The following is a 15,626-nucleotide window of genomic DNA, read 5'->3' on the forward strand; positions in this document are numbered from 1 at the left end:
TTTAAAAAATTCTTGTACATTTATTCGAGAAAACATTACAGTGTTGCCATTTATTCTAAAATTGAGTCGCCGCGCTGATGCCGGTGACAGAAATTGCGTCCAACTGGTGACGTCATTTTGCAGGGCGTACCGGCGCGCGTCACTCCCCTACACGTCACTTTGTGACGTAACGGCGTGACGCTACGCGACGCGGGCGGCGTTGGTGAGCTGTACCGGTACTCCGATCTGTCATCGCTGTCATTCTGACTGACGTGGACGCGTACGTCATCGGTTTGACAGATTTTGCGTCGTTTTGCGATACTGATCGTCCAATTAAAGACGTTTCGAGCTGAAATTACTGAAAAATGTTGCAAAAGTTCTACAAATTGTGGAAATGTGCTAAAATGTTGCTCAAAATCTAAAAATGTTGTCAAAGTTCTACAGAATGTTGAAAAGTTCTAAAATGTCAAAAAATGTTGCAAAAGTTTTACAAATGGTCGAAATGTGCTAAAATGTTGGCCAAAATCTAAAAATGTTGTCAAAGTTCTACAGAATGTTGAAAAGTTCTTAAATGTTAAAAAATGTTGCAAAAGTTCTACAAATTGTGGAAATGTGCTAAAATGTTGCCCAAAATCTAAAAATGTTGTCAAAGTTCTACAGAATGTTGAAAAGTTCTAAAATGTCAAAAAATGTTGCAAAAGTTCTATAAATTGTCGAAATGTGCTAAAATGTTGGCCAAAATCTAAAAATGTTGTCAAAGTTCTACAGAATGTTGAAAAGTTCTAAAATGTCAAAAAATGTTGCAAAAGTTCTACAAATTGTCGAAATGTGCTAAAATGTTGCCCAAAATCTAAAAATGTTGTCAAAGTTCTACAGAATGTTGAAAAGTTCTAAAATGTCAAAAAATGTTGCAAAAGTTCTACAAATTGTCGAAATGTGCTAAAATGTTGCCCAAAATCTAAAAATGTTGTCAAAGTTCTACAGAATGTTGAAAAGTTCTAAAATGTTGCAAAAGTTCTACCAAATGTTGAAATGTGCTAAAATGTTGCCCAAAATCTAAAAATGTTGTCAAAGTTCTACAGAATGTTGAAAAGTTCTAAAATGTCAAAAAATGTTGCAAAAGTTCTACAAATTGTGGAAATGTGCTAAAATGTTGCTCAAAATCTAAAAATGTTGTCAAAGTTCTACAGAATGTTGAAAAGTTCTAAAATGTCAAAAAATGTTGCCAAAGTTCTACAAATTGTGGAAATGTGCTAAAATGTTGCTCAAAATCTAAAAATGTTGTCAAAGTTCTACAGAATGTTGAAAAGTTCTAAAATGTCAAAAAATGTTGCCAAAGTTCTACAAATTGTGGAAATGTGCTAAAATGTTGCCCAAAATCTAAAAATGTTGTCAAAGTTCTACAGAATGTTGAAAAGTTCTAAAATGTTAAAAAATGTTGCAAAAGTTCTACAAATTGTGGAAATGTGCTAAAATGTTGCCCAAAATCTAAAAATGTTGTCAAAGTTCTACAGAATGTTGAAAAGTTCTAAAATGTCAAAAAATGTTGCAAAAGTTCTACAAATTGTTGAAATGTGCTAAAATGTTGGCCAAAATCTAAAAATGTTGTCAAAGTTCTACAGAATGTTGAAAAGTTCTTAAATGTTAAAAAATGTTGCAAAAGTTCTACAAATTGTGGAAATGTGCTAAAATGTTGCCCAAAATCTAAAAATGTTGTCAAAGTTCTACAGAATGTTGAAAAGTTCTAAAATGTCAAAAAATGTTGCAAAAGTTGTACAAATTGTTGAAATGTGCTAAAATATTGCCCAAAATCTAAAAATGTTGTCAAAGTTCTACAGAATGTTGAAAAGTTCTAAAATGTCAAAAAATGTTGCAAAAGTTCTACAAATTGTCGAAATGTGCTAAAATGTTGGCCAAAATCTAAAAATGTTGTCAAAGTTCTACAGAATGTTGAAAAGTTCTAAAATGTCAAAAAATGTTGCAAAAGTTTTACAAATTGTCGAAATGTGCTAAAATGTTGGCCAAAATCTAAAAATGTTGTCAAAGTTCTACAGAATGTTGAAAAGTTCTAAAATGTCAAAAAATGTTGCAAAAGTTTTACAAATTGTCGAAATGTGCTAAAATGTTGGCCAAAATCTAAAAATGTTGTCAAAGTTCTACAGAATGTTGAAAAGTTCTAAAATATCAAAAAATGTTGCAAAAGTTCTACAAATTGTTGAAATGTGCTAAAATGTTGCCCAAAATCTAAAAATGTTGTCAAAGTTCTACAGAATGTTGAAAAGTTCTTAAATGTTAAAAAATGTTGCAAAAGTTCTACAAATTGTGGAAATGTGCTAAAATGTTGCCCAAAATCTAAAAATGTTGTCAAAGTTCTACAGAATGTTGAAAAGTTCTAAAATGTCAAAAAATGTTGCAAAAGTTCTATAAATTGTCGAAATGTGCTAAAATGTTGGCCAAAATCTAAAAATGTTGTCAAAGTTCTACAGAATGTTGAAAAGTTCTAAAATGTCAAAAAATGTTGCAAAAGTTCTACAAATTGTCGAAATGTGCTAAAATGTTGCCCAAAATCTAAAAATGTTGTCAAAGTTCTACAGAATGTTGAAAAGTTCTAAAATGTCAAAAAATGTTGCAAAAGTTCTACAAATTGTCGAAATGTGCTAAAATGTTGCCCAAAATCTAAAAATGTTGTCAAAGTTCTACAGAATGTTGAAAAGTTCTAAAATGTCAAAAAATGTTGCAAAAGTTCTACAAATTGTCGAAATGTGCTAAAATGTTGCCCAAAATCTAAAAATGTTGTCAAAGTTCTACAGAATGTTGAAAAGTTCTAAAATGTTGCAAAAGTTCTACCAAATGTTGAAATGTGCTAAAATGTTGCCCAAAATCTAAAAATGTTGTCAAAGTTCTACAGAATGTTGAAAAGTTCTAAAATGTCAAAAAATGTTGCAAAAGTTCTACAAATTGTCGAAATGTGCTAAAATGTTGCCCAAAATCTAAAAATGTTGTCAAAGTTCTACAGAATGTTGAAAAGTTCTAAAATGTCAAAAAATGTTGCAAAAGTTCTACAAATTGTCGAAATGTGCTAAAATGTTGCCCAAAATCTAAAAATGTTGTCAAAGTTCTACAGAATGTTGAAAAGTTCTAAAATATCAAAAAATGTTGCAAAAGTTCTACAAATTGTTGAAATGTGCTAAAATGTTGCCCAAAATCTAAAAATGTTGTCAAAGTTCTACAGAATGTTGAAAAGTTCTAAAATGTTGCAAAAGTTCTACCAAATGTTGAAATGTGCTAAAATGTTGCCCAAAATCTAAAAATGTTGTCAAAGTTCTACAGAATGTTGAAAAGTTCTAAAATGTTGCAAAAGTTCTACCAAATGTTGAAATGTGCTAAAATGTTGCCCAAAATCTAAAAATGTTGTCAAAGCTCTACAAAATGTTGAGAGGTTCTAAAATATTGCCAAAAGTCTAAAAATGCTGCAAAAGTTCTACAAAATGTTGAGAAGTTCTAAAATATTGCCAAAAGTCTAAAAATGCTGCAAAAGTTCTACAAAATGTTAAAAAGTTCTAAAATACCCAAAATGTTGCCGAAATTCTAAAAATGTTGCCAAACTTCTACCAAATGTCGAGAAGTTCTAAAAAGTTGAAACTCTCACCAAAAAGCAAAATGGCGACCGTCGCCAGCAGGCCAGGAAACGTCAAACTGTCGCCCCCTAGCAACGCCAGAGCGAGATTGACAGCTGGCAGCGCAACCGCACAAAATCGAACTGTCATTTCCGTTGACAGGAAGCAACACGTCAACATTGACATTAGAAGGAACGTCACGTGGAGCAGGATGAGGTAGAGCCGTTCCGCCGCCTCGTCGGCCCCGCCCAATGCTACACAAAGTCACGTGATGTACATTTCAGGCATACGCGTGACGTCACCGGTTGTACAACACCATCAAATTACCTGCGACAATCCGCGACAGTGGCTCCTCCACGCGTTGCCGCGTCCGACCAATCAAATCCACCAAACTGCGCACGGTTTCGTTGATTTCGCGTAAATTTTGCAACGTCGCATCGTACTGTCGTTTGAATTCGACGTTTTGTGCCACGAGAACGTCCGAATAGGAATCTGCAAGTGAGTGACACTTGAGGCTGTCAACTGTCATTTTTTTTTGACAGACCGTAACTCGGTTAGTTTGACAGTTACGGGGACGGGGTTTTCACCAGTCGATAGCCTGTCAAATTAGCTTTAAAACCACACCAAACAACCCTAAGAAAGTTTCAGGGAAACTGGGGAAAACACGGAAAAACCTGTCAAAATACAGGAACAAAAAAATGCATTTAAACCTGTCACTTTTTGACAGACCGTAACTCGGTTAGTTTGACAGTTAGAGGGACGGGGTTTTCACCAGTCGATAGCCTGTCAAATTAGCTTTAAAACCACACCAAACAACCCTAAGAAAGTTTCAGGGAAACTGGGGAAAACACGGAAAAACCTGTCAAAATACACAGGAACAAAAAATGCATTTAAACCTGTCACTTTTTGACAGACCGTAACTTGGTTAGTTTGACAGTTAGAGGGACGGGGTTTTCACCAGTCGATAGCCTGTCAAATTAGCTTTAAAACCACATTAAACAACCCTAAGAAAGTTTCAGGGAAACTGGGGAAAACAAGCAAAAACCTGTCAAAATATGCATTTAAACCTGTCACTTTTTGACAGACCGTAACTCGGTTAGTTTGACAGTTAGAGGGATGGGGTTTTCACTGCTGGATAGCCTGTCAAATTAGCTTTAAAACCACATTAAACAACCCTAAGAAAGTTTCAGGGAAACTGGGGAAAACACGGAAAAACCTGTCAAAATACACAGGAACAAAAAATGCATTTAAACCTGTCACTTTTTGACAGACCGTAACTTGGTTAGTTTGACAGTTAGAGGGACGGGGTTTTCACCAGTCGATAGCCTGTCAAATTAGCTTTAAAACCACATTAAACAACCCTAAGAAAGTTTCAGGGAAACTGGGGAAAACAAGCAAAAACCTGTCAAAATATGCATTTAAACCTGTCACTTTTTGACAGACCGTAACTCGGTTAGTTTGACAGTTAGAGGGATGGGGTTTTCACTGCTGGATAGCCTGTCAAATTAGCTTTAAAACCACATTAAACAACCCTAAGAAAGTTTCAGGGAAACTGGGGAAAACACGGAAAAACCTGTCAAAATACACAGGAACAAAAAATGCATTTAAACCTGTCACTTTTTGACAGACCGTAACTTGGTTAGTTTGACAGTTAGAGGGACGGGGTTTTCACCAGTCGATAGCCTGTCAAATTAGCTTTAAAACCACATTAAACAACCCTAAGAAAGTTTCAGGGAAACTGGGGAAAACAAGCAAAAACCTGTCAAAATACACAGGATCAAAAAATGCATTTAAACCTGTCACTTTTTGACAGACCGTAACTTGGTTAGTTTGACAGTTAGAGGGACGGGGTTTTCACCAGTCGATAGCCTGTCAAATTAGCTTTAAAACCACATCAAACAACCCTAAGAAAGTTTCAGGGAAATTGGGGAAAACACGGAAAAACCTGTCAAAATACACAGGAACAAAAAATGCATTTAAACCTGTCCATTTTTGACAGACTAGTGACACTTGAGGCTGTCAACTGTCATTTTTGACAGACTAGTGACACTTGAGGCTGTCAACTGTCATTTTTTTGACAGACTACTTACCGATTTTGCCGAAAAGCTGGTTGGCTTTGGTTTGTACGGTGACGACGTCATCGATCAATTGTTTGTGATTGGTTTTCGATTCGGCATTTTGATCGACGATCGTTTTGGCCGAATTTTCCAGGCGATTTTGAATTTCCCGCGTCATTTCCGTCAATTTGTCGCGCGTTTCCGCGATAATTCGTTTCTCGTCCACCAATCGCCTGATGTTGTCCTCCAGCGCGAGTTGGCCGTGCAATTGGGCCTGTTGCAGCTCCTTTTGCCGATTGGCCAGTTCGGTTTGTGCTGGAAAAGTCGTGGAAAGTTATGGATATGTCATTTGTGACAATTTTCCGGATAATTCAACGCAAAAACCACGTTTCTACCTCTTTTACTTCCCGAGTTATTGATGTTTTTCCATTGACGTGTGTTTTTCATTAATTTCCTACTTTGTGTCATTTCAATCTCGTGAAAACTCCTGAAGGATTTGACAGAAGTGCGTGATTTTTGGATATGTCATTTGTGACAGTTTTCCGATTAAGTCAACGCAAAAATGACGTTTCTACCTCTTTTACTTCCCGAGATATTGACGTTTTTCTGTTTAAGTGACTTTTTTGTAAATTTCTAATTTTGTGTAATTTCAATCCTGTGAAAATCATGGAATGACTTGACAGAAGTGCGTGATTTTTGGATATGTCATTTGTGACAGTTTTCCGATTAAGTCAACGCAAAAATGACGTTTCTACCTTTTTTACTTTCCGAGATATTGACGTTTTTCTGTTTAAGTGACTTTTTTGTAAATTTCTAATTTTGTGTAATTTCAATCCTGTGAAAATCATGGAATGACTTGACAGAAATGCGTGATTTTTGGATATGTCATTTGTGACAGTTTTCCGATTAAGTCAACGCAAAAATGACGTTTCTACCTCTTTTACTTTCCGAGATATTGACGTTTTTCTGTTTAAGTGACTTTTTTGTAAATTTCTAATTTTGTGTAATTTCAATCCTGTGAAAATCATGGAATGACTTGACAGAAATGCGTGATTTTTGGATATGTCATTTGTGACAGTTTTCTCATTAAGTCAACGCAAAAATGACGTTTCTACCTCTTTTACTTTCCGAGATATTGACGTTTTTCTGTTTAAGTGACTTTTTTGTAAATTTCTAATTTTGTGTAATTTCAATCCTGTGAAAATCATGGAATGACTTGACAGAAATGCGTGATTTTTGGATATGTCATTTGTGACAGTTTTCTGATTAAGTCAACGCAAAAATGACGTTTCTACCTCTTTTACTTTTCGAGATATTGACGTTTTTCTGTTTAAGTGACTTTTTTGTAAATTTCTAATTTTGTGTAATTTCAATCCTGTGAAAATCATGGAATGACTTGACAGAAGTGCGTGATTTTTGGATATGTCATTTGTGACAGTTTTCTGATTAAGTCAACGCAAAAATGACGTTTCTACCTCTTTTACTTTCCGAGATATTGACGTTTTTCTGTTTAAGTGACTTTTTTGTAAATTTCTAATTTTGTGTAATTTCAATCCTGTGAAAATCATGGAATGACTTGACAGAAATGCGTGATTTTTGGATATGTCATTTGTGACAGTTTTCCGATTAAGTCAACGCAAAAATGACGTTTCTACCTCTTTTACTTCCCGAGATATTGACGTTTTTCTGTTTAAGTGACTTTTTTGTAAATTTCTAATTTTGTGTAATTTCAATCCTGTGAAAATCATGGAATGACTTGACAGAAATGCGTGATTTTTGGATATGTCATTTGTGACAGTTTTCTCATTAAGTCAACGCAAAAATGACGTTTCTACCTCTTTTACTTTCCGAGATATTGACGTTTTTCTGTTTAAGTGACTTTTTTGTAAATTTCTAATTTTGTGTAATTTCAATCCTGTGAAAATCATGGAATGACTTGACAGAAATGCGTGATTTTTGGATATGTCATTTGTGACAGTTTTCTGATTAAGTCAACGCAAAAATGACGTTTCTACCTCTTTTACTTTTCGAGATATTGACGTTTTTCTGTTTAAGTGACTTTTTTGTAAATTTCTAATTTTGTGTAATTTCAATCCTGTGAAAATCATGGAATGACTTGACAGAAGTGCGTGATTTTTGGATATGTCATTTGTGACAGTTTTCTGATTAAGTCAACGCAAAAATGACGTTTCTACCTCTTTTACTTTCCGAGATATTGACGTTTTTCTGTTTAAGTGACTTTTTTGTAAATTTCTAATTTTGTGTAATTTCAATCCTGTGAAAATCATGGAATGACTTGACAGAAATGCGTGATTTTTGGATATGTCATTTGTGACAGTTTTCCGATTAAGTCAACGCAAAAATGACGTTTCTACCTCTTTTACTTCCCGAGATATTGACGTTTTTCTGTTTAAGTGACTTTTTTGTAAATTTCTAATTTTGTGTAATTTCAATCCTGTGAAAATCATGGAATGACTTGACAGAAATGCGTGATTTTTGGATATGTCATTTGTGACAGTTTTCTGATTAAGTCAACGCAAAAATGACGTTTCTACCTCTTTTACTTCCCGAGATATTGACGTTTTTCTGTTTAAGTGACTTTTTTGTAAATTTCTAATTTTGTGTAATTTCAATCCTGTGAAAATCATGGAATGACTTGACAGAAGTGCGTGATTTTTGGATATGTCATTTGTGACAGTTTTCTGATTAAGTCAACGCAAAAATGACGTTTCTACCTCTTTTACTTCCCGAGATATTGACGTTTTTCTGTTTAAGTGACTTTTTTGTAAATTTCTAATTTTGTGTAATTTCAATCCTGTGAAAATCATGGAATGACTTGACAGAAGTGCGTGATTTTTGGATATGTCATTTGTGACAGTTTTCCGATTAAGTCAACGCAAAAATGACGTTTCTACCTCTTTTACTTTCCGAGATATTGACGTTTTTCTGTTTAAGTGACTTTTTTGTAAATTTCTAATTTTGTGTAATTTGAATCCTGTGAAAATCATGGAATGACTTGACAGAAGTGCGTGATTTTTGGATATGTCATTTGTGACAGTTTTCCGATTAAGTCAACGCAAAAATGACGTTTCTACCTCTTTTACTTCCCGAGATATTGACGTTTTTCTGTTTAAGTGACTTTTTTGTAAATTTCTAATTTTGTGTAATTTCAATCCTGTGAAAATCATGGAATGACTTGACAGAAATGCGTGATTTTTGGATATGTCATTTGTGACAGTTTTCTGATTAAGTCAACGCAAAAATGACGTTTCTACCTCTTTTACTTTCCGAGATATTGACGTTTTTCTGTTTAAGTGACTTTTTTGTAAATTTCTAATTTTGTGTAATTTCAATCCTGTGAAAATCATGGAATGACTTGACAGAAGTGCGTGATCTTTGGATATGTCATTTGTGACAGTTTTCCGATTAAGTCAGCGCAAAAATGACGTTTCTACCTCTTTTACTTCCCGAGTTATTGATGTTTTTCCATTGACATGCGTTTTTCATTAATTTCCTACTTTGCGTCATTTCAATCCCGTGAAAACTCCTGAAGGATTTGACAGAAGTGCGTGATTTTTGGATATGTCATTTCTGACAGTTTTCTGATTAAGTCAGCGCAAAAATGACGTTTCTACCTCTTTTACTTTCCGAGATATTGACATTTTTCTGTTTAAGTGACTTTTTTGTAAATTTCTAATTTTGTGTAATTTCAATCCTGTGAAAATCATGGAATGACTTGACAGAAGTGCGTGATTTTTGGATATGTCATTTGTGACAGTTTTCCGATTAAGTCAACGCAAAAACGACGTTTCTACCTCTTTTACTTCCCGAGATATTGACGTTTTTCTGTTTAAGTGACTTTTTTGTAAATTTCTAATTTTGTGTAATTTCAATCCTGTGAAAATCATGGAATGACTTGACAGAAATGCGTGATCTTTGGATATGTCATTTGTGACAGTTTTCTGATTAAGTCAACGCAAAAACGACGTTTCTACCTCTTTTACTTTTCGAGATATTGACGTTTTTCTGTTTAAGTGACTTTTTTGTAAATTTCTAATTTTGTGTAATTTCAATCCTGTGAAAATCATGGAATGACTTGACAGAAGTGCGTGATTTTTGGATATGTCATTTGTGACAGTTTTCTGATTAAGTCAACGCAAAAATGACGTTTCTACCTCTTTTACTTTCCGAGATATTGACGTTTTTCTGTTTAAGTGACTTTTTTGTAAATTTCTAATTTTGTGTAATTTCAATCCTGTGAAAATCATGGAATGACTTGACAGAAGTGCGTGATTTTTGGATATGTCATTTGTGACAGTTTTCCGATTAAGTCAACGCAAAAATGACGTTTCTACCTCTTTTACTTTCCGAGATATTGACGTTTTTCTGTTTAAGTGACTTTTTTGTAAATTTCTAATTTTGTGTAATTTCAATCCTGTGAAAATCATGGAATGACTTGACAGAAATGCGTGATTTTTGGATATGTCATTTGTGACAGTTTTCCGATTAAGTCAACGCAAAAACGACGTTTCTACCTCTTTTACTTCCCGAGTTATTGATGTTTTTCCACTGACATGCGCAACAAAAAAAAAAAAAAAAAAGTCAGCTGTCAAAAGTGACAGACGACAACTTACCGTCAAACAGCGATTGGTGGGTGGTTTCGGCCAAATCGAGAATGCTCTCCTGATTGGTGGCGATGCGGTCCAATGAGATCAGCTGATTCTGCGAGGCTTCCATCAAACGATTGACAGTTCGCTCGGCCAGACCGCGAAACTGCGCCTGTCTCACCGTGTAACACACCGCCCTCGCCCTGAAACAGACGTCAATGTCAAAAGTGTCAAAATTTGACAGACACGTCAATGTCATAAAACCAAAATGACAGACGTCAATGTCATCAAAACCAATAGCGATTCAAAATGGCGGCACAAAATGGCCTTTAAAAGTAAGCGCTTGACAGCTCTACGAATTGACAGGTGATGATTGTGACAGTTGTTCTGACACGTGATCACCTTCTAAATTGACAATTCAACGTTAAATCAATCAAAAAGTCCTCCCTGGAGGTCATGTTGCATGTCAATGGAAAAACATCAATAACTCGGAAAGTAAAAGAGGTAGAAACGTCATTTTTGCGTTGACTTAATCAGAAAACTGTCACAAATGACATATCCAAAAATCACGCATTTCTGTCAAGTCATTCCATGATTTTCACAGGATTGAAATTACACAAAATTAGAAATTTACAAAAAAGTCACTTAAACAGAAAAATGTCAATATCTCGGAAAGTAAAAGAGGTAGAAACGTCATTTTTGCGTTGACTTAATCAGAAAACTGTCACAAATGACATATCCAAAAATCACGCACTTCTGTCAAATCCTTCAGGAGTTTTCACGGGATTGAAATGACACAAAGTAGGAAATTAACGAAAAACGCATGTCAATGGAAAAACATCAATAACTCGGGAAGTAAAAGAGGTAGAAACGTGGTTTTTGCGTTGAATTATCCGGAAAACTGTCAGAAATGACATATCAAAAAATCACGCACTTCTGTCAAATCCTTCAGGACTTTTCACGGGATTGAAATGACACAAAGTTATACTGACCGATTGCTCATTAAATGATAACTGATCCAAGTGTCGGAATCCATGTCGCTGGTGCATTGTTTGATGGACATTTCCTCTGTACAAGGATACATTTTCCTCCCTTCCACGTACGATTGACAGTTTAACAAATGTACGGCCATTTTGGCCAATTCCTCCTCGTTCATCCGGCCGCAATCGCTTTTCAGCTTCAAAACTACCTGGAAAAGCGACTGCTTATAAGGCCCATGGAGATGTAAACGTAACTTAACTTACCCTTTGCTGGCAAGTGTCCAGCTCGGACAGGGCCACTCCAGTTAACTTGACCGCTTCGTTGATAAACTGCTCGTCTGGTTGGGACACTTCGTAGGGAATTGGGTGCAAAAAAGTGTCCTGGAGGGGATTTTCTGGGTCGGCGTGGCCCCCAAAGTACCCCACGATACCGTTCAAGTAGTCCCCCAGGCCACCGTGCACCCCGCAGCTTTTGTAGAGCAGCAGAAGGTAGCCCAAATGGAACCACAACACTGAAACCATACTAACTGTCCCTCTGGTCACCTTAGGTAGGAGTTTAATGAAATTTTCACTGTACACAGGAAGAGAAAACCGGTAAAAATCACATTCAAAACAACTAACAGCTGCTAAAGAAAGCGAATTAGGTTAGGTTAGCAAGTGACAGTGACTGAATGACAGTTGACAGAGCGCTTGTGTTGTTCTCTCTGTCGCACCCGTACGCATTATGGGATTTATATTGTGGCGACACTGTCAGCAGTGTCAGCCGGCAAGAAGCAAAAAGAAGAATAGGACGCAAGGACCTGACTTCAGGGCGATGACGAGACACTTTAACTCAGGATTACAACACAAGATGGACGATTCTTGCTCAATGCTTACGTTTTTCGATCTCAATCATTTTCTAGTTAGTTCCTACAAAAATCTGTTATATTTGATTCTACATTGAATTCGAAGGGATTCAATAAAGTGGAGTGTTAAGTTGGTGAAGATTATTATTTTCCTTCTCCTTCTATGACACCCTTCATTGGTGACCCCGACACAAAAGAATCTACAAGCCAGAGTCAGACTTACTTTTTGGACGTTCTAGAACGCTGAACCATTCGAAAACTCACAACTCTCGCACCACAATGGCTACGGAACAACAAGGTACTTCATCATCTCTATCACCTTCAGTTGCAGCACCAGCTCCTACCCACATGGTAGAGAGAGTATCCTTAAAAGTACCACCTTTTTGGCCAAACGAACCGGCACTATGGTTTGCTCAGTTAGACAGTCAGTTTGCTATTAGTGGTATTGTGAATGACAACACCAAATATAATATTGTTGTGGCTAACCTAGACTTTAACCAAGTCCAACTCGTGCGTGACTTAATAGCACAACCTCCTACTGCCAATCAATATGGAACTATTAAGCAGGAACTCATACAGAGACTATCCGCTTCTCAACACCAAAAAATCCACCAGCTTCTTCAACAGGAAGAAATGGGTGATCGAAAGCCATCCGAGTACCTCAGGAAGCTGCAGAGTTTAGCACCAACTTCCCTTCCAGAGGACTTTCTCAGAACATTATGGACTGGAAGACTTCCCCAGCAGATTCAGACAATTCTAACCACTCAGGAAGGTATGTCACTAGACAACTTAGCCAAATTAGCTGACAAAATTCATGAGGTATGTACACCATCTTTAGCTTGTACAGTTTCTAGTGTAGATTCTGATATACACAAACAATTGGCTGAAATTGTTAAGCGTCTGGACAGATTGGAGACCAAAAGTTGTTGTCATAGACAACCACGCTCCAGATCTAGGACATCAGAGAGAACGACAACCAACAGGGCCTCGAACCAAAGTACTCTTTGCTATTATCATTCCAGATTCGGTGATAAAGCAAAAAAATGTAATAGCCCATGTTCTTTCACTATCTCGGAAAACTCAAGGGGGGAGAACCAGTAGCGGCGGGTTTTCTACCCTCCTCAAACCCGCGCCGCTTATTTGTGACTGACAATTCATCAAAAATTCGTTTTTTAGTGGACACCGGCGCCGAGGTTTCCATTTTTCCATACACTTTGCTTAAAGAAAGGCGTCCTCGCTCCAATTACCAGCTTTTGGCAGCCAACAACTCAGAAATTTCGACCTACGGACAGCGTACTTTCACCTTGGACTTTGGACTTCGCAGAAGCTTTCGTTGGACATTTCTTGTGGCCGATGTTTCACATCCAATTTTGGGAATCGACTTTTTATCTTTTTACAACATTATTGTAGATAGCAGAAAGCTCGCAATCTTTGACAGGACAACTGGCCTATCAACCATTGGAAATAATGCCAATTCTTACGGTCCTTTCATTCAAACTATGATTGTCCTTACAGAGTACCACAAACTTCTCAAAAATTTTCCATCACTTACCCAGCCACGCAACCAACACTCCAAAGCCAAACACAACACTGTTCATACCATTATAACTACCCCTGGCCCACCTGCATCAGCTCGCCCTAGACGTTTGGCACCTGACAGACTTGTCATCGCCAAAGAGGAGTTTCAATCCATGTTGGAACAAGGAATCATCCGCCCATCAAAAAGTAGCTGGTCCTCACCTTTGCATCTTGTTCCCAAAAAGGACACTTCTTGGAGACCGTGTGGAGACTATCGAGCTCTTAATGCTCGTACCGTTCACGATTCTTATCCGATCCCCAACATCAAGGACTTTACTCATGGATTGGCCAACAAGAAACTATTTTCCACCCTGGATTTGGTTCGCGCTTACAATCAAATACCGATTGCTGCTGATGATATACATAAGACTGCAGTGACAACACCGTTTGGTCTGTACGAATTTGTGTACATGTCCTTCGGGCTCAGAAACGCTGCTCAAACATTTCAGAGGTTTATGGATGAAATTTTCCGTGACTTGGATTTCTGTTTTGTCTACATTGACGACATCCTTGTTGCCTCTGAGTCAGCCGATCAACATTTAGAACATTTACGTATGGTATTCGAACGTTTATGCCAATATGGAATTTTAATAAATTCGTCAAAATGTGTTTTTGGCCAAAATAAAGTTCTTTTCTTAGGTCATGAAGTTTCGGCAGAGGGCATCAAACCAACAGACGAGAAGTTTTCTGCTATACGGAATTTTACCAAGCCCAACAACACTCAGCAACTTCGACGGTTTCTTGGGATGTTAAATTTCTACCGTTCATTCATTCCCAAGGCTGCTGAGCTTCAAGCACCATTACATGACTTACTTAAAGGTAAGCAGAAAAAACAGCAACCAATAACTTGGACTGATGTTGCAGTGAAGGCATTTGAGAGCTGTAAGGAAATCCTCGCTGAAGCCACCTTTTTGTCACATCCCTTACCTTCTGCTCAACTCATTCTGTCTACAGATGCGTCGGATTTTGCTGTAGGAGCCTCCTTACAACAAAAGAACAATGATCAACTTCAACCATTGGCTTTTTTCTCTCAGAAGTTAAATACTGCTCAGGCTAAGTATAGTGCTTATGACAGAGAACTGTTCGCCATTTATGCTGCTATTAAACACTTTCGATTCATGTTAGAAGGCCGCAGATTTACTGTTTTTACTGACCACAAACCAATCACTTTTGCTTTCTATCAAAAAAGTGACAAGTGCACTCCTAGACAGTTTCGATATTTAGATTTCATTGCACAATTTACCACTGACATTCGCCATGTTCAAGGTTCAGACAACATAGTAGCAGACTACCTTTCCAGACCTGAAATCTCGAGTATTGAAGATATTCAGATTAATTACCAAGCAATAGCTGCAGATCAGACTGACGACGCAGAACTAAACCAGCTGCTTACTGACTCCAGTTTAAATCTTCAACAGATTCAAATCCCAGGCACTGATGTTCAACTTTACTGTGATGTTTTTGAAAATAAATTTCGTCCTTATATCCCAGAAAAACATCGACTTAGTATTTTCAGAAAGCTTCATGGAATTTCTCACCCCGGTGTTAAGGCAACCATCAAGCTTCTGACCAGTCGTTTCGTATGGAGAAACATCAAGAAAGAAGTAGCCCTTTGGAGTAGGCAATGCCTCAACTGTCAACGCTCCAAAATCAACCGACATACTAAGACAGCTCACCAGAAAATTTCTATGCCTGACTACAGATTTGACCATGTCCACATCGACATAGTTGGACCATTGCCATCGTCCAGTGATTTTCGTTATGTGTTAACAATGATGGATCGTTTCACTAGATGGCCCGAAGCAGTTCCAATTAAAGACATGTCAGCAACCACCATTGCATCCACCTTTATTTCTACTTGGATATCGCGTTTTGGTGTACCCAGCAAGATTACTTCGGATAGAGGGAGACAATTTGAATCAAGCTTGTTCAAAGAACTTTCCAGATTCTTGGGTATTCTGCA

At 37.0% G+C, this 15,626-nt stretch overlaps 1 protein-coding gene across 1 annotated transcript in view; it reads right to left on the reverse strand.

Annotated features, from left to right (window-relative positions):
* Positions 1 to 15,626, reverse strand: part of LOC145738467 (protein brambleberry-like) — a 19,357-nt gene continuing 3,731 nt past the window's right edge. The window contains exons 3-9 of the mRNA XM_081993316.1: positions 11,505 to 11,811; positions 11,253 to 11,449; positions 10,288 to 10,463; positions 5,687 to 5,968; positions 3,924 to 4,088; positions 3,629 to 3,850; positions 1 to 328 (exon numbers count right to left, since the gene is read on the reverse strand). Of these exons, the coding sequence (XP_081849442.1) occupies positions 51 to 328; positions 3,629 to 3,850; positions 3,924 to 4,088; positions 5,687 to 5,968; positions 10,288 to 10,463; positions 11,253 to 11,449; positions 11,505 to 11,762 (1,578 nt within the window). The 5' untranslated portion in view covers positions 11,763 to 11,811 and the 3' untranslated portion in view covers positions 1 to 50. The remainder of the gene's footprint in view (positions 329 to 3,628; positions 3,851 to 3,923; positions 4,089 to 5,686; positions 5,969 to 10,287; positions 10,464 to 11,252; positions 11,450 to 11,504; positions 11,812 to 15,626) is intronic.

The sequence above is a fragment of the Ips typographus genome, linkage group LG15 (genome assembly GCF_016097725.1).
Source record: "Ips typographus isolate SLU linkage group LG15, UJ_Ityp_2.0, whole genome shotgun sequence".
NCBI lineage: Eukaryota > Metazoa > Arthropoda > Insecta > Coleoptera > Curculionidae > Ips > Ips typographus.